This window comes from Pseudopodoces humilis, chromosome 3, assembly GCF_049639895.1.
Source record: "Pseudopodoces humilis isolate 2021_Gansu_Grassland_sample_001 chromosome 3, ASM4963989v1, whole genome shotgun sequence".
Lineage (NCBI taxonomy): Eukaryota > Metazoa > Chordata > Aves > Passeriformes > Paridae > Pseudopodoces > Pseudopodoces humilis.
Window position 1 is genome coordinate 96,455,693 of NC_142202.1, and position 23,874 is coordinate 96,479,566.

The window sequence follows — 23,874 nt, forward strand, 5'->3', positions numbered from 1 at the left end:
GGCTGGATGGGTTGTAAGCAACTTTCCAGTGGAAAGTGTCTGTGCTCTTGGAGAGGATTGAACTAAATAAGCTTCAAAGGTCCTTTCCAACCCAAGCTATCTGTAATTTCCATTAAAGTTTTTTTTTACAGTAATATGTAAAATAATACAAAAGAGATTCACACACATTTAGCTCAAGTGTCATGTTGTATTGTACTGTTGCCTACGCTTTCAAGAAGTGTCATTTGTCTGTTCCAATGCTAAGTGAAAGTAGCATGATCCGTCATATCCAGCATACTGAAGGCCCCTTTACAACTGAAGTAAAAAGCTTCCTTTTTGGTTCCATTGTGCCTGATACTGCACATGTGAACGACAGTCTGTATTCTGATCAGCAGAGAATAAAAATTTATTATCCTAGTCAGAGTGAAATAACCATTATAAAAGAAACACTCTGAAAACAAAATCCCCTGTTCTCCAAATTCCTCTACATTCCAATTCATGTGTATTACTACATAGGTCTTACTTCAGCATGTTTGCTGTGTTCTTATTAGTAGAAGCTTTTACTCAGATAAAAATGCCATTAGAGGAGACTTGGACTGGGTGACCTCTAAGCTCAGCGAGCCATTAAACAAGTGACATCCTGGTAGACTTGCAGAATAATTAAAATTTAAATGCAGAGGCATATTATCACTGCTGGATGTATGCAAATTTTTAACTGTTTATGAAATGCAGGCAAGATTCAATGTCACTTTATGGTTTGGATGTGACGTACATACAAGTTAAGTGTTTGACTTCCCTAAATTCTGCCTGTTACACATCTGAATGCTCTATATGATGTTAAAACATTAAAGCTGAGGACAAACTTTGTCCTCAAAACATTAATTACACCAGGCAATCCTGTTAAATTCAATGAATTTAGCCGAATTTAATGAGGGTTCCTGGTGTAAATAAGGGCAGAGCTCAGTTCTAAAACACAGCATGCATATGTCATCTGGCTAAGTGAGAAAAGCTGTGGAAAGCAGAGCCTGAATGCACTGATTGTTGTATTCAAATCTTAAAGCTTAATGTGCCTTAACAGAAGTTTTGCATTTAAATTCCCACTTTTATTAAAAGAGGAGAAAAGAAGCTGTACTTCAGACATTCAGATAATTACATTATGCACAGAGACTGATCCTCAAAAGAATTTGAGCATCTCTCTGGCATATCTAGTACCTAACTGCAGTTCAGGTGATAATGGCATCCCCTCACCAGTTGGTCACTGACGTTTTCCTGGTGCCTCAGTTTTCAGACTGGACACATTGAGCATTCCCCAAAGGCATGTGCAGAAATGCCTGAAACTCCACAATGGACTTTAGACAGTGTACTGGAAAGGATGGTCATTCCTTCACCTACCCCATCCATCATGTCAGCAGGAGGGCTCTGCAGAATCTGGATGAGCTCATTGACCTGGTGGAAGAACTCACCCAGCCACCTAACACCCTTTTCAGATACATCTTCATCCTGAGGCTTTCAACACAAGGAAGTGCTGGGAACTACCACACTGCCTGGGTAGGCTGCTGGGTTTTCTGCACTATAGACCTAATAAGAGGTACACAGACAGCCCCTCTGTGAAGCCTTTGCTGCAGGTGTTTCGCAAATCCAGTCAGAGGGGGTAAAAGCAGGGTATGATCTTTGTGCACAAGTAAGTTATGTCTCTCGTTTGTATGTCAGCTGATGAGCTTAATCAACCACGTGTGCTGGAGCTGTCTCAGAGGAGTGCAGGATCTGTGGTACTGCCATCACCAGCTGCAGTGAGAAACATGCATTCATTCCCTCACTGCATCTCACAACCAAGCAACATAGCAAAATGGGACTGAAACATCAAATACAGATATAAATGTATTTCAGACAGGCAGAACCACAGCAGGCAGGGTCAACTTCACTGAGGTTGCTCAGGTGGCAACTTACATTGCTGCCATCCTGAGCAGAGGCCAGGGAAATGAAAGATACTAAAACAAAGTGAATTCATCCAGTAGCTCACACCTATAAGAGTTCAAAGGAAGATGCCATCCACTTCTTCCATCCTGCTTTTTACCCACTTAAACATTGAGGAAGGATTAATCTTACCAGTGAAATATCTTACAATGTAGGAACCTGCAGAGTTTCTCTGGCATTTGAACAGCAGATCTGTAGTGCTGGATGCAAACAAGCCCCAGCACTAACTTTCAGGAAATGGTAGCAGAAAGCTGCTTTCTCACTTAGTTCTCCCAGCCAGATGGGAATATACAAATTTAAATATTCTCATCTTCAAGAGATGGTCACAACCCTGGTCTTAGGGAGGAAGAAAAAGGTGTGGATGGGGAGAAGGACCTGGGTGCTGCCTTTCCAAGCTGTTCTGGATTGACATGTAGATTTTCTGTCCTAGATTTGGGCAGTTATCTGCAGATGTTTATTATATATGATAGTCACTAAAATTAATCCACCCAAAAGGCAGCAATAATGGCTTATAATTTTTCCACAAACGGGAAGAAATTGGATGTTACTTTTTTGAGGCAAGGAAGAAAGGTGGAAGAAGGTTCCTCTTTGGCTTTGAAAAACTGTCAAAACTGTCAGTACTAAATTGAAAAAACTCAAGAGATGCAGAGCTAGAGAGAGCTGTTTATTACAAGAAAAAAACCCACAACAACTCCCGCCCCCAGAAAAGCCACACTCTTTACAATGCAAGATGTGAGCAAGTACTTCAAATTCTGGGACACACTCCAGTGACAGGCAGCAGGACTGAGCCCCCACCCAAGGCTGGGGCAGCTGCCTGTGCATAACCCAGCCACCACTTTGTTTATACCTCAGCACTTCATTTTGCTAACAGCATCACCAAGGACAGCTCACCTCTTGGCCATGAACAGCGGGTCAGCTTTAAGTTGCCTGAATCATTTGGGAAAAAAAATAAGCCTAAGGGTAGACCCAAATCAAATTCTCCCAGTTCAAATGTCTGTGATCACAGGAGAAACCAGAGCCCAGAGCTCAGCTTGGCTGCTCTGGGCTGTGTCTGTGACCAAAGGCAATCCCAGAGCATACCCAGACCAGTTTTCTACCAGCCAATATTGACAGGCACAACAGTTTTTAATTGGTAGAAGCAGCATAGAGAATGAAACTAAATTAATGCAGGTATCCCAGAGAGAACTGCAGCAGGGGAGGCCAGAATTGAAAGAGATTCACAGTCCTTTAACTGTTGAATCTTTCCCCAAGCATTTTGGTTTATGAAACTTTGCTTCTTTGCCTTATCTGGGTATTTACACAGTTAATAAATAATGACAGCTAGTGACTCAGTTGCACAAAAATAGGTTTTTCAATTTGCAGGTATAGCAGAGTATTACCTTTTTGCAACCACACAAAATGTTTTGGGAATCAAGCTGTAAAATCACAATGAGCGCAGTAAATCAGATGAAATCTGCATCTTTGAGCCAGGAATATTTCAATTGTAACGTCAGTTCATCCCCCAATGAGTTGATATGTTTATTTGGCTGCAGGAAATAGAAGACAACTGGCAGTGACCCTATTCTCAGACTTCCTCCTCTATTTGGAGGAGGAAGGAGGGATTCTGAGAATTTCTATCATCCCTGGGATGTCATTTTTAATGCATATCTACATAATGTCATTTTCAAGCATAGCACAAGTCAGGTCTGCAACTTGGCCAAATATCTAAATCCACACTTTGGCTACAAAGAAATATTCAAAGCAGTGTTCAGCTTGCATGTCACTATTTATGTGTGCTGGTGTTTGCCAGGTGATGACTGCCTTTGTCAGGAAACTCTCCCTTCTCATAAGTTCCTAGCTCAAGCTAAGTCCTGGAACCAGAAACCCAGCAGGAGAGTGCCTCTTCTGCCAGCAGTAGCTCAAACCTGATGCTCTGAGTACATGAAGATTTATACTTGTCAAGTTCAGCAGCCAGGACAGGCAGCTGGCAGCTCCCACAGCACAGCCCCTGCTCTCAGGCAGCCCAGGGCAAGACGCTCACCACCAGCAACACTTCCCTTCACCTATTTTTAGGCCCTGCCAAGTGGATGTTACTAGTTAACTACAAACTGGCTGTGAAATGTCTTTTCATTAAAAAATACAGCCAAAGAAACTTGCCCCAGGACATTTAATAAGGGAGTGCAGCCACCAGTTTGCCCACCTAAATTATTAAAAATCCTACTGTCCCTCCACAGTTTGCAGCAAGTCCCCTTCAGAAAAGCTCTCTCAAGATGTTCATGAGAAAATGGGATATATGCCACTTGGGGAAAGTTTGGATTAAAGCAGAAAATAATACATAGGTAACAAAGAAAGCTATCTTTAAACATCTCAATTTACTACCATTTCTCCTATTTTTTTTTTTAACTCTAATCCTGAAAGAACTGAAGTATTTCCTGTGCCTGTTAATGTTGATATGCTGTTATGATGTTATGACGTTGCTGGAACTACTTACATTTTCATACAACATCAATATACCAAGATTTTCCACTAGCTGTAGTAAAACAGAACCATGTTTTTGGACCAAAAATAAACCTCACTTTGCACTTTTGGGGCAGGGAAGGAGGGGGCTGGAAGGGGAGGGAAGAAAAAAACACAAAAAGCACAATGAAAATAAACTGCGTTTTTCATCTGAAGGAATGGCATACTCTCCTTCCCATCTCTCTGCTTTCTGGAATGTTTTCTATTAATATGAGCATTTTTTTTCTGCCCAGCTGCTTCCTCCCACTGTAATTTCTCACATAACCTCTTTGCAGGTGTGGAATCCTTATACCAGCGAGAAATTGCTTTCTTCCTGGCTGACAAAAACCACTTTCAGAGTGCAAAGCTTTCACCCTTTCAAAGACACCTATAGCACTAAAGGGCATGGACTCCAAAGTGTTGACAGTCAGACCCCCACAGCCCCTGCCAGCTCTCAGCAGCAGAATGCATTGTGCCATGAAAATGATGAATGATCTCCAGTGGGGTGATCGTGTGTTATTTTGACAGCCAGAAGATGGGAGCTGTACTGGGTGTATATATTCCTCCAGAGAGGCAACAAAACAAGGTGGTTCAGTCCTGCTTCCCAGGTCACATCCTACATCAGCGAGCTGCTGAAAGCGATTGCTGCGGGCAGCCGCTTTACTGTCCCTTCCTCATCACTGCTCCAAACTGTAAATCTCTCCCGAGGAGAAATGCCTTACCTGCTCTCTCTTCCAGGCTCCCCCTGCCTGTTAGGGATGGCTGCTCTATAAGTGGGGGTTCCTGAGGGCCCGTGCTGCTGCCCCACCTGTCCTTTTGCTCAGAGAGATCAAAACAGAAAGGCCCATAGGAGGAATGAACAGTCTCACCTTGGCTTCTGTTAAAAAAAAAAGAAACAAAAGCTTAGGAGGGGGATGAATTAGATGGGATACCATGGACTGATACCAGCACCAGGAGAAAGCAGTCATTTTACCTTACATTCAGAAACCAAATTTTCTGTGGCATTTAAATCAAAGGAATAAAATCTGCTGTAGGCAATAACTGTCATTTATTCCCATAGTTGTACCATGAAAAATCCCCAAAATTTGTTTTGGGAGCAGGAAGCCCCAGTGTGCTGTACAAGAGGACATTCAAGTGCTCCTTTCAGACAAGTGGCACACAAATCCCTGAGCCAGTGAGGCACATGTCACAGCACAGCCTCCCCCCCCATGCGTGTCTGACTATCGTTAAACTTCCTCTTTGCTCATAACATCAATTTTTCAGACAGGCTCATGGACTACAGCACAAAATCCAGTCCTGCCTGCATGGAGAGCTAGGTGAGATTCAATTTTGCAAGTACGGGTTGTGCCTGCACCCTCTCCCATAAACTGAGCCCACACTGGCAGACTAAAGGATCAGCTGTGTCCCCACATCTCATCTAGCTTGGAACCCAAACCCCAGGAAACAACTTTTTTCTTCACCTTTTCCAACTTGTTAGTACAGTTTCACTTCAAAACTGCAATTTCACTTTCAGAAACACTTAAAGAAATAAAAAACCTAGAAATGGTTAACAGTAATGCTGCTAAAAAGCGAGAAAAATGCTGTTGCCTACTAAAGAAGGGCTGTGTACATGCTCATAGGAAAGAACAGTGGGAAAGTTCAATTACCCATCATCTGCTACATTAGGAAGACCCAGGTAGGGCCATTTCAACCTCCTTCTAGAGCTGTTTATTTAGGAGACTGCAAGGCAGAAGCATGTATTACATCTGGCTGAAATTAGCACACAGGCTGCAGCTAGCTCATCATCCACCGAGAGTTGGAGCAAGCAGTAAATCTGTCCAGCTGACAAAATTCATCACTGAGAAGAGCAAAATGCTCCAGTGCCCATTGCTGGACATGTCCATGTCCTGTGTAAGCACAAGGCACTTACTGAAAACCAGCCTACTGTGCCTAAGCCTACTCTTCTCCCTCTCACGGCTGAAGAAACTGAGGCACAGTCAGTGATTTGTCCCATATTACAGAACAAATCAATAACTGCACAAGGAATAAAAGCTGATTAATAATTACAGTAACACTGCTGTTCAATGGGTCCTAAATGTCAGCACAAGGAATAAAAAAAAACAAAACAAAACAAAAAAAAAAAAACAAAAAAAAAACCAAAAACTCAACTAGGTCAAAATAATTTTATTAATAACTCCCAAGAACAAATTGCTACATTTTACTGAGAAAACCACAGCTTTATGTACCAGAGCTGCATACTAAAATGCTGATTATGCAAATTTATCTTATGAACATTTTTAGACAAGAATGAAGGAGGGTTTATTTTCTTTAATTAAAACCAGAATCCTACATAGTTCATTAGCATGGATTCTGAACAAAATTAATATTAATGTAGCCCACCTCTCACAATTCTACCTGCCAGAAATACCAAGGAAATAAAGGTTAGAAAATGGATTCCTGAGCAACTGTAAATGCAGCTAGCTAATGTCACTGCAAGGCTGCTGGCGTCTTTGAAAGGTCACAGAGATCAGGAAAACCTTTTTGAGTGGAAAAAGGCAGATAACACTGCCACCTTCAAAAAGGCACAAAAGAAGATCTGGGGAACTGCAGGCTGCTCAGCCCTGCTTCGGTCCCCAGGAATGTTACAGAATAAGTCATTATGGAAGGTGTTCCAGGCACAAGAAATTCCAGGTGATTGGGAGCTATCAGTCAATGCCAATTCACCAAAGGCACATTCCGCTTGACACCAGCTGCCAGGGGCAATGGCTCTGTGGCAGAGGGGACATTCACCTTGACTCCAGCAAGGCTTTCACCTGTGTGTCCCACAGCAGCCTTGCAGCCTGACTAAGGATACAAACTACTGGGTGGATGAAGAACCTCGGGTCCCTTGGGCTCAAAACAGCCTGTGGTTCAAGCTTAACTATCAGGGGGTTACAAGTGACATCCCTCAGTCACCAGAACTAGGGAAAAACATGTTGAACCTCGTACTTAACAGATGGGAGCCCAGCCAAGGGTTTGTGCAGCCTGCAGAGGAGAAGGCTCAGAGACCCAACTACAGCTTCCTGCTAGAGCAGGGATTGTGAAGAAGACAGACCCAGACTCTCCTCAAACATGCAGTGAAAGGGCAACAGACAACTGCAAACTGCAACCAGGGAGCCAGCCATGAAGAACAAATGCTTGGCCATGGGAGCAGCTAAGTGCTGGAACCAGTACCCAGAGAGGCTGTGGGACCTCCAACACCAGAAATCTCCAGAATTCGGGGTCTTGAACAACTTGGTCTAGCTTTAAAACTGGCACAGTAATTCACAGGGTTAGATTAAATGATCTCAAATAACCTTTCAATCTAAATTTTTCTAAGATTCTGTGATTCCAATTTCCTATGTAAATACAGGTTTAATCAGTGAAAAGCAAAAAGGCACATTCATTCTGATGGGGCTTCAGGATGTTCCACCTGTCAGGTCTCAGACACCATTATGTGCTTCTTCAGCCAAAAACTTCATATACTGTTTCCGAGCAGGAAAATCATCAGCTGGCCTGTTGTATGCAGTCCAGACGGGTTCTCCAACAAACAGCCTCATTGCCTTCACGTAATTCTGACAAAGAACAAGAAGAGACAAATAATTTAAGAGCTCCTTTTCAAGGGATCTTCATTCCAAAGTTAAGGTTTAATTTGCACTTCTGCAGAAATTTTTGACACTCTTTCATGATGGACTGAAAGCTTCACACATTCCAGAAAATTATAGCACTATACTGCTGTTCCGGCTCTCAGCAACTGCAGCGGGAGACTCTGGCACCTGTGCAGTGATACACTGTGTCATGATCAGTGCCTTCAGTTCAGGCAGAAGCAGGGCTTCTCCCTGTTTCAAAGAAACCAGAACCGTCCTGTCTTATGCAAACCTTTTGCACTGGATCCACAATACTCAGCAGTGCAGCATTTAAATCCTGTTTACTCAGTTAAACAGCAGCAACCAGAGTACCCAAGATGTTTACACAATACTTTTGGGGAATACCAGAAGCATCAAAGTCACAGCCATAAAACCTGAATGGGGAGTGGATAAACTATCCAAAAAATAATGCTTACAGGAAGTGAAAAGTCTCCAGATTCCAATAGGAAAAGCGACACTCTCTAATACCAGCTAACCAAAAGTATGCCTGGTACAAGGTACAGCTGTGGCAGCAGAAGATGGGATTTTACAACCTGCAGAAGTGCTCACCATGGAGTGAGTTATGGGGAACTCTCCTCTTCTGTCCACTGTCACAGATTTAAACCCTGCCTATTCTGTAAAACATGGACAGATGACTATCTTTCACCCAGGCATTCAGCAATGGTAAAAATAAAGTTAGGTACCAAAAGAACTTAGCTGCAAAATGCCATGGTCTAGAAGAACCTAAAGATTTAACTTTGAAGATGGCACTTCTGGACTAAACCTCCTGAAGTGAACAAACACTTAAAACTTCTTCGGGATGCAATCATAATCCCATTTTGTCTATGTAAAGAAAAAGCCTGAGAATATTAAATGTAGCTTATTTGCTGTGGATCTCAAGATACACAAAGTCAAGTTTTTCACCGAAGAAGCATATCCCTTTTTCACACGTATGATAACTGTTATCTGGACAGCTGATACAAAACAAAACTATTCTCTTCACCAAAGATGCAATTTCACCACACAGGAGACAACATGTGCTTCCCCATTTTTCAGGAGTAATGCTGAGGTTAGAAACATTTGTAAAAGCACGCAAGAAGAGAAATATAGACCAGGACTAAGTGCCAATCTCACACACCCACTGACAAAAATATCTTTCCAAGGAGGTCAGCACCTGTGAAGCCAGCATCCAGCTTAGCATCCAGTAGTTGCAAGTAGTGGCTCTGGACCCTTAAATCCTTCTTTCCCTGAAGGTGAACTTTACACTTGCGAAAAATGTCACTGCTGGACACAGATGTTCTTCTATCCCCACAAAAATACACAATAAGGCAATACAGAATGATCCATCTTGTCCACCCCAACTGACAGCTGGGGCAACTATGGGAGGGATAGCCCAAGGCTTGATATGCCACAGATATCACATGGCAATGACTTACAGCTCAGAAGCTGAATTTGTGACCTGGAGATGAAAGGTTCAGCTGCTATGAATTATTTAGTATTTTTCATTTCCCTCCTTCATATTTAATATGTTTTGCTAATGAACTGAAAGTCTCAGGGCATGTAGTTACTAATGCCATATATATTCACATGGATTTGTCATCAAAATTTACCGTAATCTATAACAACATACGTTCTCATCCAGTGTAAATCGGTGATATATGCCAGCAGGGAGGGTTATCATATCTCCTTTTTCCATGGAAATCCGAATCCATTTGTCATCCTTGTCTCGAACATCAAAATAGCCAGATCCATCCAAGACATAGCGAATTTCATCATCGAGGTGTAAATGTTCCTCATAAAATGTTTTTATCTAGGAATAGCAAATATTCTGTAAAACTACAGAACATGGGAAAACCACAAAGAAATCTGGTAGAAACACAGAGAAGCTGAGAAAGGCTTTCGAAGGGTAACAGTGTTTTAATTAACAGAGGAGACCAACATGGTTAGATGGCCAAGCCAGCCAGCTAGTCCCTGTATCAGGGCACATCTAAGCAGGCTCCTGCATTTCCTTTGCAGAGCAGGAACTCCTCTGAGAAGAAACAGCAGCTCTAGCTGTACATAATAATTCTTTGAGTAACAGTAATGCTCACACCCATTTGAAAGAGAGATGGGTAAAACTTCCCACTGCAGGATTTGGTCCTTGCACTTGCACAGTTTGATCATTCTATGCTTTTTTTTTTTCCCCCAACACGTAGCACCAAAACAAAGCCACAGATTATCTCCCCTCTTTTACACTTACGTAGAGCTGAATTAGCTGCACAGGGTACTACTACTGTCTGTGAAAATGCAGTTACTGCCAAACACGGCCCTTCTACAGCAATCTGATGTAAACAGTGTGTCATGCTTGCCCACACATAGTGAGACCCAGCTCCAGGCTCTCTCATCCGAGACAGTGGCAGAAACATTTTCTTTTTTCTGGAATGGCAAATTCTTCGTACGTGCACAGAACATAAAACATTTTACAAGTTCAGTTAACAGAGACCCAAGAGGTTTAGTGCACAGTGAGCAGTGCAGTGCCAGGTACCATCATCACCTGCTCAGGTCTGGATGATATTTAGCCACACTTGTGCAGATGTTCTTGAACCAGAAGTGATCCAGCACAGGAGGATGGACAAAAAAAGTCCCTATGTCTTGTAATGACTGGCCCATCTTTCTATCAGATAGAACCTACCCAGGCCATCTACCTAATGAGTTACTACCTAATTCACCTTCTCACCAAGACAAAACCACTAGAACATAATGGGCTTAAAACAAACCGGTAAATGGAAATTTAATAAAAATATGGAAGTGTCATTGGGTTGCTGTCCTCAAGGCAGAGCAGCCAGCCAGCAGCACCTGGAGGCTGGGATGAGAAAGTTCCTTCTAGGAGGCTCACCTGAATAAACTGCTATGAAATTATCAAAGTACAAGCTCCCCAAGGTAAAAAAAAATCTTCTTATACAAAGAATGTATCCCTCCAATTCCATGGGGTTAACACTCACTTTAAAAAGACACATTATGCAAGCAGCCATTAGGACATAAAAGCCTTCAAAGCCCAGACCCAGCTGGCAGCCACTTGTGTTCATCCCAGAGAGGCTCTCTGAGGACAGGTCAGCATTGGCAGAACTCTCCTGGTAGGAATCTTAGTTTTGAAATGACAGTGATGGAAATGATCCTCAAAACCTTTGAAGGCAATCTACAGAAGCGAAAGACCTCTGCTATCTTTAAAATAGTATCAAAAGTTCTTTTTTAATGCTCAGGACTTCGGTACAGGATGTATTTTAGACGTGGAAGCCTCATCCCTGTGTCCCGCTGGGCTGTGCAGGTATCACACGCTGGCCACACGCTCCAGCGGCAGACGGCGCGGAAACCCGCACTGAAAGCAAAGTTTCGCGTACCTTTTCCTCATAATTTGGAAGCTTGTCTTTATGTATGGTCACTATATCCATCCAAGAATAATTTTCTGCTCTCCGAATCTCTTTCAAGCATGGATCAGTCTCATAGTTATCAGCATCCAACTAAAAAAATAGGGAGAGGGAAAAGAGGAATAAAACCAAAAGCATTCGGACGCCATTGCTAAAGGCGGAACTCGGCGCATTCGTGGGAATCCCGAGGTGCCGGGGGGTGCCGGGGAGTGCCGGGGCGGGTCGGCCCCCGCGGGAGGAGCTGCCCCAAGGACACGGGGTGCCAGCCCCCGGCCCCCGCGGGAGCAGCTGCCCCAAGGACACGGGGTGCCAGCCCCAGGCTCCCCCGCAGCTGCGTGCCCTCTGCGGGCGGCCGGTTCCGGCCCGGCTCCGCGCAGCTCAGTCCGGCTCCGCAGCTCCGCCCCGTCCCCTCGGTACCCCCCGGTCCCCCCGCCGTAGTCCCCTCCGTACCCTGCGGTACACCACGCCGAGGCGGCGCAGCTGCTCCAGGCTGACGGCGCGGTTGGGCCGCTGCCGATGCGGCGCTCGCTGGTCCTCCTGGGACTCGTCCATGTACCAGGCCTCCACCATCGCGCCGCCACAGCGCCCGCGGGGCCGGGCCGGCAGCGGGGCCGGGCTGGTAGCGCGGCCCGCCCCGGCGAGCTCCAGGGCCCGGCAGCGAGCGGGACGGGCCCGCCCCGCGGCCTGGGGCACAGCGTTACAGGGGCGGCATAGGCCGCTCCAAACACGCTGAGCAGGGAGTCGTGTGGCGCTTTCGTTTGAGGAAACAGTTCCAGGCTGAGAGCCGAGTCTCCCCGAGAGACCGGCCGCAGCTCCGGGCTTCCCACCCGCAGCTGCCCCCCGGGGTAACCCGAGTGAACGGCCATGGAGTTTGCATCGTGTCGGCCCCCGTTGCAATGCTCTGACAGAACTTACTGGTACGTATCACACTTAAAGGCCTGCACTGCAACCCCACAATATGTAAAAATAAGAAAGAAATTAGAAGAAAAATAAATAAAGTGGTTAGACATGCTTGCACAGGTAACTTGTGTTGTCTCCATCCACGAAGATACATCCTCAGCATCCTCCCCAGGTGTGTCCCCTCCTGCCTCCACACTTCTGTGTCTGCCTGGTTCTATATGGCAAATAAACCAACAGCCAGCTAAACACAATATAAGAACAGCCAGACAACTGAAACAATCCCGCCTTAGAATTCTTCTTCCTAAAAAGTTTCTTAAAAAGGTCTCAACCACTACTATTCCAATTCTCATAAAAAGGTACCAGATCCCTTTAAGGTATTGTATTTATGTTTAAGCACTACTGGTTATCAAACAAGTATAGAAGAAGCTCTAGAAGCTTTAGAAGGTGCTAGAAGCTGTGCTAAGGCACATGGAGGACAAGTAGCTGTTTTGGGACAGCCAGCATTGAATGTCGTGGCTGCTAAATGCCAATATTCTCCTCAAGTTGCAGTTCTCTGCAAAGATGACTCAAACATCCACCATCCTCTACAGGCTCTCAAACCCATTAAGTCCTTTTAAGAAGTACTATTTGCTTTCCATCCTTTAATCAGCCTTAATCCTGTAACCTTCCTCTTGGCTGTCTTCTGTCCTGAATTTCCAGAATAAGAATAAACATTCATACCAAACTGATATAAAACTTTGTCCCATTAGATTTTCTATTATAATCTACCTATTAGATTAAGATAATCAAGTGGCCTAAATTTAGTATTACATGGTTTTTATGATTTACGACTACTATCTTACAGGTTTTCCAAAGCTCCTGCTTCAAAAAAAGTACTGATTTCTGTGCAGTAAATAGGGTTTGTCTAACAGAATATATAAAATAGGTAAGTTACTAGAAATCTGATCAGGGTGGTGGATCTTTTCCTTGCAGCCAAACTTCTGAAGTAAATAGATAATTGTGTGCATATATACAAAGAAGCAGAGGGGGCCAAGCAGTCCCCTCCTTACCCCTATAGATGAGCTTCAATGTGCAGTTTCAGATGAGAGAAAAGAAATAAAAATCCTCACTGATCTATTAACTACTGGATAGCCAGTTTCCTCCTCCTACTACAAGCATGTGACTAAATATGTAAAACCTCATACTTTGCCTCAGGAAACATATAATGCATGAGAACTATTAAGTAACAAACTTCTGCAGCTCTAACCATCTGTATAGAAATATAGATAAACATTTCAGTGACTCCCAGCTTAAGCCCTACTATTCAGTGGTACAAAGGTACTATATACAGAGACATTGACACATAACACAACATACCTGTTTGCTTTTTTTTTCCTGTATACTTGTATAGAAAATAAACCCATGTTGATTACTGGTAATTACTCTCCAATTCAAGTGCACATTAGCCATTCCATTAATCTCATAATTGACTGAAAAAATAAAGTCAAACACTTGAGATCTGGAAGGTATGGAGAACTTATCTTCCAGTCCCATTTCAGATGAAATGGTCAATTACCACCTCTGGGACAACACTGAAGAGGAACTAACAATGCTAACAAGAACCACTATGCATAAAAAAACCTACTTAATGGAAACAGGAAGCCAGAGACATAGAGTTTGGACATGAATCAGGAAGGGAGAACAGTAAAAACTCATTGTTCAAGTTTTTTTGTGACCTGGCTTTTTCTTTGTTCATGCTTCCCTGAAAAATAACATGATAAAAGAAAGCTATTGATGCTGTAGCTGACACTGAGGCACACACAGGTCAGTGTTACAGGCCCATCTGTGGAGCAGTTACTGCCAGTACCAGAATGCCAGAGCAGACCAATGGACATCTCTGTTAGGTCCTACCAAATCAACCAACCCCAAAGTCTGTCCCAGCCCCAGCTATTTTGGGCTGCAAGATATACCTCTGTACAAAAGAAAAATAATTTATTTCACTGAGAGGAAAATACAGAACACTTTGATTTAAAATTACTTCTTCAGAAACCTGTCTTTAAGATGAATTCTTAAGTATACAAGACAGCTAAAATCACTGACCACAACCCTTCCAATAGATGGAGAAAAAAACAAATACTCAGTATCATCAACTAAATATTGTCTCAATTGTAAAACAAGTGCAATAGAAGAAAATGTGGGGTTTTCTTTCCCAGAAGTAGGTTTGTATTTAGTGCTCCAGGCCAGAAAGAAATACAGCTCAAAGTTCAACTCCAAAATAATTACAGCAGTTCAAGTTGTTGCTGTCATGTTAGGCCTTTTCCTGCCAGTGCAAATGTCTCTAGTCCCAGAACATCAGCACTTTTGCTTACAAGCTCCTTCTCTTGCTAGTCTATCAGCTTCTTCATTTCCTTGGAAGCCAGCATGACCAGGAATATGCATCTGTCAGGACAAAATATACGAGTGTTAGATATGGAAGAAACCAGGAAGAAAGTAGATATGTGAAATTTGATCCAAGCAGTGCTCTGTCACTGATAGTACAGGAGCACCTCCTCAGAGGTCTTCACCTACTATTTAGCCCTTAGGTTTTCTTCGCAGGGATTTTCATTGTCTCCCTCTAAGGAAACTCTTGCCAAACTGTGAAAATCATCTTTATGGGAATTAGTGAAAAGCATAAAGACCAGCTAACTTATCCTTTAAGAAATGCAGACAACAGCTCCAATTCAAAATTCCCACCTTCCTGCATTCAGTGCTTAAATGCAGTTAATCCTTCCCCAAAAGTCGAAGACCTCTATTCCACTAAAATCCTCAGTAGTTACAGCACTCACTTAGTATACGTACATAGGATATTAAAAGATCCTCTAAATTTTCAGATATCTTAATTGTCCATCGATCAATCAGGAACTGAAAAAATCTTTATACTCTAAGCCCATCCTTGCCACAAGTAAGGGTGGAGTATGAAGGTGAGGAAGAAAATCAAGCTTGCTATTTGACAAGATCTGAGAGGGGACAAGCATGAAGTGCATGTGAAGTGACATAAGATTTACATGGCAAGGTTTTGGTATCACGTGGGGGTCTGTAGATGTGGATTCTGTGAAAAGACACCAGCAGTGCACCCTACATGAGAGAGAGCCAGATCCAGACAGCTCCAAAAGGGACCTACAGTTTGACAGAGCTAAGCCCAAGTAACCCCACCAAGTAACTTACCCCGTAAGTAAGCCCACCAGCAAAACTGATGGCTCTTCTGTGATAACATGTTTAAGAAAGGGTAAAAATGCTACACAATGGCCAGAGAAATAAGTGAGAATATGTGAGAGGAACAGCTCTGCAGACACCAAGGTCAGTGCTGGAGGAGGAAGTCCTCCAGGCACCTGAGCAGAATCCCCTGCAGTCTGTGGTGCAGAACACTGTCAGTTAGCCTGTCCCCCTTACAGCCCAGGGAGGGCCACAGTGGAGCAGATTCGCCTGCAGCCCATGGAGGACTCTGTATGCATACACTCCTGAAATAAAATTCTTCACACCTTTTTTAAGAGATTCAGGTTTAAGAACTGTGCATAAAGGATTATCTTTTAATTATCTAAAATATTCTAAATAACAGTTGAACTTAGTTGGTCTTTAAATTTTTACACTTTCTCCTCAATAGAAAACAGGAATCACTACAGAAAATCCAGTCAGCCTGTAAATTGCAGTCATCAGCTCTGTAACACAGAACAACATGAATACCTGCAATAAATTCCCATCAAAAAATTGCACATTAAATATCTACATGATCCTGTTTTCCACAGAGTGCAGACAGAAGCTGAGTAAACATGCCATTAACAGCTGCAAAGTCAATTGTACACATTTTCCCGAAACAGCAGTCTTATACCATCATTGGGATAAAATTTAAGAGGTGAAGGAATATATTCCCTAAAGTGTTAAGTACTTATATTGGAGGTTACAGAAAAAACACATCTTACCAGAAATACCTGTAAAGAAGTTGGTTTACTTCTTTACCAGAGAGCAAAACAATTTTAAAATTGTTCTTTTAAAGACCTTCTCATACCAATTTTTCTTAGAAGAAACACAGTTAGGGCACAGAAAAGTAGGGTTAGTTTATTTGGGATTACACACACTCAGTTTTCTCAGTTTAAAGATACTCATGTGATTGAGTTACTCAAACAAACCAGCATCCTAAAGAGTTTTGAAAAGCAAATACAGAAACTCAGCTATGACACAAAACCAGTTAAATTCTAAGGTTAGATTTCCAGGAACAGAAATTGCATCTACTAACAGCACTAATAAACTAAAAGTAACTACTGCAGGTATTTTCTAAGCAGTAATATGAAACAGGAAACATACAAATACTCATTTAAATAAATGAAATACTGGCTCCAAGAATCTAGGTTATGTTTCTAATTTGCCTTAAACACAACAAGCGGCTTCTCTGTATTTGCAGTTTTGCGTGAGGATGTACAATATTATGCTCTACAAAAGTCTTAGTTATGATCGCACTTTTAAGTTTCTACCAGAAAGTTATTAAAAATAAGGAACTTACCCACTGAATTTCTATGTCTTTTGCTAGATTATCAAGTCTTTCAAAATCTTCTTTATTTATTACACTTCCTCCTGAACTTGTTCTCCAACCATTTGTTTTCCAGTTGTCAACCCAGCTCGTAATACCTGTGCAAAGCAGAGTATCACCATAAGAGTGCTATTAAAGAAGCCAACAAGGATCAAGATGAAGCCAACAGCCTTTTAGTAAGACATTCATTACCTCTGTACAAAGTCTCAGGTAAAAACACTGAAGACAAAAGAAAATTATTGTTTGGTTCTCTGCTGCTGTCTTTCAGGATTGTATTTTTTCATTATTACCTGAATTACCCAACCATGCTTTTCCAAACAGATGTTTAATTTAAAGACTATAATCTAACATATGCATTGTACACAAATTCTCATTAACTTCAATAAACTGAAGCTAAGGATTTGCTTGAGGATACAGTAAGCAAAGCCTACTGCTTGCCAGAGAATTTTCTGTATTACACCTTAAGTAAGGATCTTTTTTTTTTTTTAATATCTTTGCTGGTGTGGACAATGTAAGACATCCTTACTGCTTTCATGACCTGAACCAAATAGGAAATCTCCAATCTTGCACACAAAACCTCCTAAAAACCAAATTCTATTCATTTGTACTTAACTATAAGACTCCTTCTCTGGAATTTTTAAATAGTAACTCCTAGTCACATCTACAAATTAACTTTGGTTAAACAAGAATGGAACCTGCACCTCAGTGACCCAAAATGCAAAATGAAACTGCAAGAAAAACCACAGGGACTAAAACAAAAGCAAAAATAGCAACATAGAATTTTCAACCTTAAGTTGCACTAAGTTTTTGTTTAATGTGATTTCAAAAAAACCCACAAAATCAAATCTCCAAAGTGATCTGGAAACAACAAAAACATGTACTATCTTTGTAAAATGTAGGAAAAAACCCAGAAAAATACTTATGCAGTTCCAGATTATCAAAGGAACAAAATCTGAAAATCTTGAGGAAAGAGGAAGAAGTTTTTTTCAGAAATTAAGTCCTATTGGCTGCTTCATATGGTATTTATAGAGAATAAAATTAAGTTTTCCAGGTCTTTGAATACATACTCTGAGCACATATATCTGGCTAGTCTTCCAGTGTAGGCTAAAAGCTTGGAAGCAAGAGAACTTGAATGCACTTCACAGGTGTGTGTGCTAAAGACAGCCTCTCCAATACAAGCAAAACAACAAAAACCCTACAGGTTACCACACCAACTTCCAAGTAGTTTCCCGAGTACAGCCTTAACAGCCTATACATGAAAGGCATTTTTTCTAAGTTTTGTGTCACACTGAACACCTCAAGACACAAAACCTGCTGTTATTTCTGTCAGCATTTACTCTAACAGACACTTTGACTCTACTTCTATTTCACGCAGTTAGCAGGCAATGCCTGATACTCCAAAGTTTTCACCCAAGCAGTCATGAGTGATAAGTTATGCACAGTCTTCCTTACATTCCTCTTTCCAGGACTCAGAATGTTCTGTGAGTCTTAATGTAATGAAAAAGCATGCAGTGTCTTTAAGGATCAGGAAAATTACAATTGTTAACTTACCATTAATTGTAAATTTGCTATCAGTGTAGATTATTAACTTCTTGATGTTTTGACTCTTGGCTTGCTCTATTGCTTTGCAGGCTGCCTGAAGAACATTTCAAAACAACCACAGTTCAGAAAGGATTTTGACCACATGGAATTAAAATACCAACAAAGTACCTGATGCCAACACAGAACTACAGACTATTACTGTAACCTCTACGTCAATGGTTATCAACATGTTTTAGAGTAGAGGATCCCAAAATTGTGTATTGCAGATAATAACTTTATGATTCAGGCAGACAGACAGGGACTGAAGTTTCAATGGCAAACAAAACCTCATTCTGATATTGAACTCTCTGCTGAAAAAGTAGCTCTCTGACCTGCTTTCTAACTATCAAAACCTCTAACAGCACCAAGGCATTTTTTCCAAAACTCTGAGGAGGAAGAATTTGTATCAGTTCCAACAGTCTGGAAGCCTTAATAGGTTTGGTTTGTTTTTGGTTTTTTTGTGCTCTGAAATATAACAAGGAGAAGTGATTGGGTGTGGATGTAGAACTGAAAAGCTCTTTAGTGACAAGTTTGACCACTGGCACACCAACACCACCTCCAAAATGAACCTTGTAGTTTCAGTTCAGCTCATCTCCAAACATGGAGTGTGGGATAGCTGCAATATCATAATTAAGAGGAGACGAGAAGACTAAATCGGCTGTTGCCAACAGAAGTTATTTAGGAGCCTAGAATTGTTTTTTATATTTATCTAAGGATTATGATACTCCGGTCCTGCATCATAAGAAGCTAACTCTCCTCTTAACCAATACTCAGCAGCCCTCACTCTAAGGTCAGAAACATACACATTAAAAATGCAAGAGAATCTACACAGATTTGAGAGCCAGACTTTCCTAATGTAGGGCTTTTTAAATAGCTGTGTTTGGTGACATTTGGGAATTCTCAAGGTGAATTACCTAGTTCAAAGCCAGTAAAGTCTAATAAAACTTTGTTTGAAATCATAACTGAATATTTTGCATACTTCCCTTAGAGCTCCATACTGGTTTCTGGAAACCAGAGTTGAAACAGGCATGAAAGTGCAGCTGCAGTCCAACATGGAGATGCATTTCAGGACATTTGCTACTTACATGGATTTCTGCTCTTTGATTAGTCTGCCGTCCAGGAAGTCTTTCACTGGTATTTCTGTATCCAAAGAACAAATAGTAGATTAGTTATCCCAAGTATTGAGAATAGTGTATAATGGTTACACATTAAAAGAAATAAAGACAAGAGTGGGTTTTTTTTTATAAAAAAGGATGAATGGATATTCTAGCTTTAGCTTTCCCCTGCATAGAGCAACCTACATATCTGGACCTGACATCAATGTGAAATTACATTTATCATATTCTGTGCACACACACTTCTATTTTAATTCTATTTTGCCACATTACTTGAACACTAGCTTCAGCCCCCCAAAACATTATTACCAGTTGATTTTTCCCAGAGAAGCTGCTTTCTTTGTTCTTCTCAGTATCTCCTGACTCAGTCTCATAACACTGTCATTATAAGTCTCAACAACAGAGCTTCATATTAAAAGAAGGCTGGTATTGTAAATCACAAAAAAAACCCAAACAGAACATATTAATGGAAAAAAAAAACAAACCATTGAGCTACTTACAAAGGGTGGCCTGGTCCCCAGTAGACACCTATTCCAGCACGTGCCCTGTTACGTCCATTACCAGTGCAACAACCATCTGTATAAACAACTGCAAAGTCACCTACAAAAAAATTACCAAAATCAAAGTTGAAGCACTTCTTCAAAAACACTGACTATTTAAGATAGAATAAATATTTGCCAGTATATTCATCCCCAAAACTTCCCTCCCCAGAGCCCTTCCAAATGGTAACTCCAGAAGCCATGTGAATTAGCAGCACAGAACACCACAGGTCCCACTGCAGCTGGACACCCTCACTGCTACCAAACCAGTCAGCCTCAATAACTTCTTCCCCAAGTCCCATACTTCTCACTACAGTTCATATCTTCCTCAAAACTTCCCAGCTAGATCCAAACATTTAAATATAGTCTGTAGCTCAGACACTCCAAAAAATCACACCTTTAACAATATGATTAAACTATCTATTCATATCAGTTAAGACCAATCAAAATCACACTGAAAGACAATGTAAACAAATAGATCATGGTTCATATTTTCGTTTCGAAAAGAAATAACGGGCCTGACGCTGCCATAAATAAACCTCCCTAAAAGCTTTCTAGCAGTTACACTTGTTGCTTATCAGAAATTAAACAAATGGAAATAATTAAAGGAATGATTAAAGACCTCACCCATATATGAAAACTTATCTTCTTTGACTGTTAGTGTTGGGCATACTGCGTGTACTTCATCATGTTTTATACGCTTTGCAATCTGCTCTTCATTTGTAGACTGTTCATATGGCCTCTTACAGGTACCGCAACAAACGGTATTTAATTCTGGTTCCTCTCTCTGGCTACTTTCTTGTGTTACAGCTAGAAGGCCAAATGTTTCTTAAAAAAAAAAAAAAAAAAAAAAAAAAAAAAAAAAAGGAAGTTCAGCAAAATCAAGTTTTATTTGAAGAGACTGCTTCTAAAGACAGCAGTTGTAGTCAGCTATTAACAACGTTAGTCCATTACCCACCACCACCCCAAAATTATTATCGAAAAAAAATAGAATACACCAGTCATTCTTCATTCTAAATAAAACCGAAAACGAAACAGACATACAAGGGCCCTCACAACTTAACATGGACATGGAACAAGTAACGCCCTCCAAGCGCCCACAGAAGCACTTTCACTGCACTGGCACAACCATCGCCCTGCCCGAAGGCCATCGCGACGGCGCTGCGCCAGCGGCAAGGAGCGAACAGGGGCTGGTGCCCGCGTTTCGGCAGCAGCCGCAGCTCTGGCACAGCCCCCGTGCGTGCCCCGAACCGCGGCGGGACGCCCGCCCGCCCTCCTTCCCCTTCTCCCTCCCTACCTGCGGGCTCGGATTGCTGCGGCCCCAGGAGGCCGGCGCGCACGAAGGTCCAGGCGTCCTTCTCGCTGGCGAATTTCTTGAAACTAGCGGAGGGGAACTTGTTCACCTGCTCCTGGCACTCCGCCCTGCAACAGAGCGGGCAGCGGTGAGGCAGGGCCGGGCGGGCTCCCCACTTCAGCACATCCCTTACTCACCAGGTGCGGAAAACGCCAGTCCGCCGGCCCTTGCGCACCGCGTAGAACATGGAGCCGCTCCTGGGGACAAAACAGGAGTGGCTGAGCACGGCCACAAGCCAGCGCAGCATCGCGCGTCCCCGCCGCCATCAGCACCCCCACCCCTCACCCACCCCGGCACCGCCGCGCCTGCGCGGCCGCCGCGCTCACGGCAGCGCCGGGGCCTCCTACGGGCCGCCAGAGAGGCCAAACTACCAGAAAAATCCCACCGCGCCGGGTTTTGTATGGTTTGGCTTTTTTAGTTGGTTGGTTTTGTTCCCTCCCCCCACTAATAATAGTATTTTAAAAACCTAAATCAGCTGTTGTTTGCGGCGTGGGGGATGGGGTGTGTGAGGTCGCAGCACAAACCAGCTCGTTCTGGAAACCCCATTTGCTAAAAGGCAAAGGAGACCTCTCAGGTGCGTTGGCATGTTTAGCACGTCCAAGAGGCTGGAGCTGAACAAGGTCGTTAATTGGTTCTCATCGTGCTATCCAGGCGCCAGGTGCGTGTGTTCCAGGTGAGCCCCGTGTAGAGGTGGTCTCTGGAGTGAGGAGAAACACCTTCAGGAAATCGCAGAGTCCTTAGGGTTGGGAGGAACCTCTGGAGACAATCTGCCATGGCAGGATCAGCTGGTGCAGGTGACACAGGGGCATGTCCTGGTGGGTTTTGAATGTCTCTAGAGAGGGGAAACTCCACGACCTCCTCAGGCAGCTGCCACTCTCAGTGTAAAAAAAGTTCTTCCTCATGTTGAGGTGAAACTTTTCATGTTTTAGTTTATGGCCACTGCTTCTTGTCCTGTTGCTGAGCATCACCAAAAAGAGTCTGGCACCATCCTCTTAGCATCTGGACTGTCATGTACTGGGAGACCAAAGCTGGGAGCTGGGTGTGTGCCAAATTCAGTACCTCAGCTTCTGACAAGATCAAAGTAGCAATGATGGGGCACCGATGTGGCCACCTCCAGAAACGGCCCGAGGTATCCAAGGTGCTATTGTACTTCCCTCATAACTCTAATACAGATCCCTGTGACAAAGGTGACCATGTACTGCCAGAGCTGCAGTGTTGTGTTCAGATATACAAAGGTGGCCCAGTAAAATGCCAAGAATGCGAAACACTGGGGTTAATTTTGCCTTCTGTTGCAAAACCAACAAATGGGTTCAACATTATTCATAATTACTATACATATTTGTTGGATAATACTTCTCTTAAAAAAAAACCCAAACCCAAAGAGCTCATATTTGATGTGGTGGGCCTTGGTGGAATAGAGAAACAACTTGGTCAGGGTTGTATTAAATATATAATTACTGCATTTTCCTTGCTTCTTCCAACATATTCATGAGACTTCGTATACTCATAGCACCCTATTGCTGTTTGGATACTTTTGTTACACATCTGACTAATTTATTCTTTCCGCTTGTTCACTGTGCCCATTCTGAGATTGCATGGCATAAGAACCTTCTTAGTTACATTACTTTGTAATGACATAACTTCTTTTGAAGTTCACAGGCCCACAGTGATTCTTAAAATCCTGACAGATATTTTGAGTACTAGGCATTATTGGGACCAAGCATCAAGATCTTGTCACTCTACATCCTTCTTCTAACATAAATTCAGTGTCCAAAAGGAAACATCTCTCTACACATTTTTTCTCATCGCTGTTATGTAGCATCCTGGTCAGTTCAGTAGCAATCAAAGCATGGAGATGGGAAGCTGCAGATAGTCTCATTGCATCTTTATTCATTAATGCTCTGAACAGTCATGTTTTGACCCATCCACATGTCACCTGTTCTTTCTCCGTCTCATGAATGGCTTTTCAGTACAAACTGAGTGCATACTGATGAGATGATTCCTTGTTATCTTTGTTTTTGGTACTCTGCAAATAGGTCCCGATCACTGTTGTTTAGCCAATCCAAATATCTATAAATACTAATCCTGGTCATCAGTATGAACTGGGCAATTTTTCCCATTCATTGAATTAATGCTAGGAAAGAAGAGTGACTTGGGAGAAAAATGGGCACCAAACAATCTGATTTTCTGGCTATGAAAAATTTAGTGAAAAAACCCACAAATGTTAGATGACATGATGAGCTGCCTTTTGCAGATGCTAAGGTTGTTTAGTCTGGGATGTTGGTGTCTTTGTGAGTTTTTTTTTTACAAGAGCTTATTACTCCACTATTGCATTTTGTAAAGTAACAGACTACACACAGCATTACATGGTAATAACAAATGTGTTTGTA

General features: G+C 42.4%; 2 protein-coding genes across 5 annotated transcripts; both read right to left on the bottom strand.

Moving 5' to 3' along the window:
• Positions 1 to 6,576: 6,576 nt before the first annotated feature.
• Positions 6,577 to 12,075, bottom strand: ADI1 (acireductone dioxygenase 1). The gene is made up of 4 exons (XM_005521890.3): positions 11,906 to 12,075; positions 11,429 to 11,548; positions 9,682 to 9,861; positions 6,577 to 8,000 (listed from the first exon to the last, which is right to left on the bottom strand). The coding sequence occupies exons 1-4, from the start codon at positions 12,023 to 12,025 to the stop codon at positions 7,869 to 7,871; spliced, it is 552 nt and encodes a 183-aa protein (XP_005521947.1). The 5' UTR covers positions 12,026 to 12,075; the 3' UTR covers positions 6,577 to 7,868.
• Positions 12,076 to 14,309: 2,234 nt separating this feature from the next.
• RNASEH1 (ribonuclease H1) lies at positions 14,310 to 21,886 on the bottom strand. 4 transcript variants are annotated; one of them, XM_088053649.1, is made up of 9 exons: positions 21,856 to 21,886; positions 21,622 to 21,681; positions 21,428 to 21,552; positions 20,758 to 20,958; positions 20,092 to 20,191; positions 19,562 to 19,616; positions 18,447 to 18,531; positions 16,869 to 16,993; positions 14,310 to 14,773 (listed from the first exon to the last, which is right to left on the bottom strand). In XM_088053649.1, the coding sequence occupies exons 2-9, from the start codon at positions 21,669 to 21,671 to the stop codon at positions 14,687 to 14,689; spliced, it is 828 nt and encodes a 275-aa protein (XP_087909775.1). In that variant the 5' UTR covers positions 21,672 to 21,681; positions 21,856 to 21,886; the 3' UTR covers positions 14,310 to 14,686. The 4 variants fall into 4 exon arrangements, with proteins under 4 accessions (XP_087909775.1, XP_087909773.1, XP_087909776.1 ...); XM_088053647.1 differs by lacking the exon at positions 21,856 to 21,886 and adding an exon at positions 21,774 to 21,832; XM_088053650.1 differs by lacking the exon at positions 21,856 to 21,886 and adding an exon at positions 21,811 to 21,829.
• Between the last annotated feature and the right edge of the window lie 1,988 nt (positions 21,887 to 23,874).

Coding starts and splice junctions, on each gene's coding strand:
- ADI1 (XM_005521890.3), bottom strand. CDS start 12,025: ATGGTGGAGGCCTGGTACATGGACGAGTCCCAGGAGGACCAGCGAGCG. Junction 11,549..11,905: donor TCGGCGTGGTGTACCGCAGG/GTACGGAGGGGA, acceptor CTATTTTTTTAG/TTGGATGCTGATAACTATGA. Junction 8,001..9,681: donor GATTTACACTGGATGAGAAC/GTATGTTGTTAT, acceptor GTTCTTTGTCAG/AATTACGTGAAGGCAATGAG.
- RNASEH1 (XM_005521889.3), bottom strand. CDS start 21,731: ATGCTGCGCTGGCTTGTGGCCGTGCTCAGCCACTCCTGTTTTGTCCCC. Junction 20,959..21,427: donor GCAGCAATCCGAGCCCGCAG/GTAGGGAGGGAG, acceptor TTTTTTTTTAAG/AAACATTTGGCCTTCTAGCT. Junction 18,532..19,561: donor ATCAAAGAGCAGAAATCCAT/GTAAGTAGCAAA, acceptor AATGTTCTTCAG/GCAGCCTGCAAAGCAATAGA.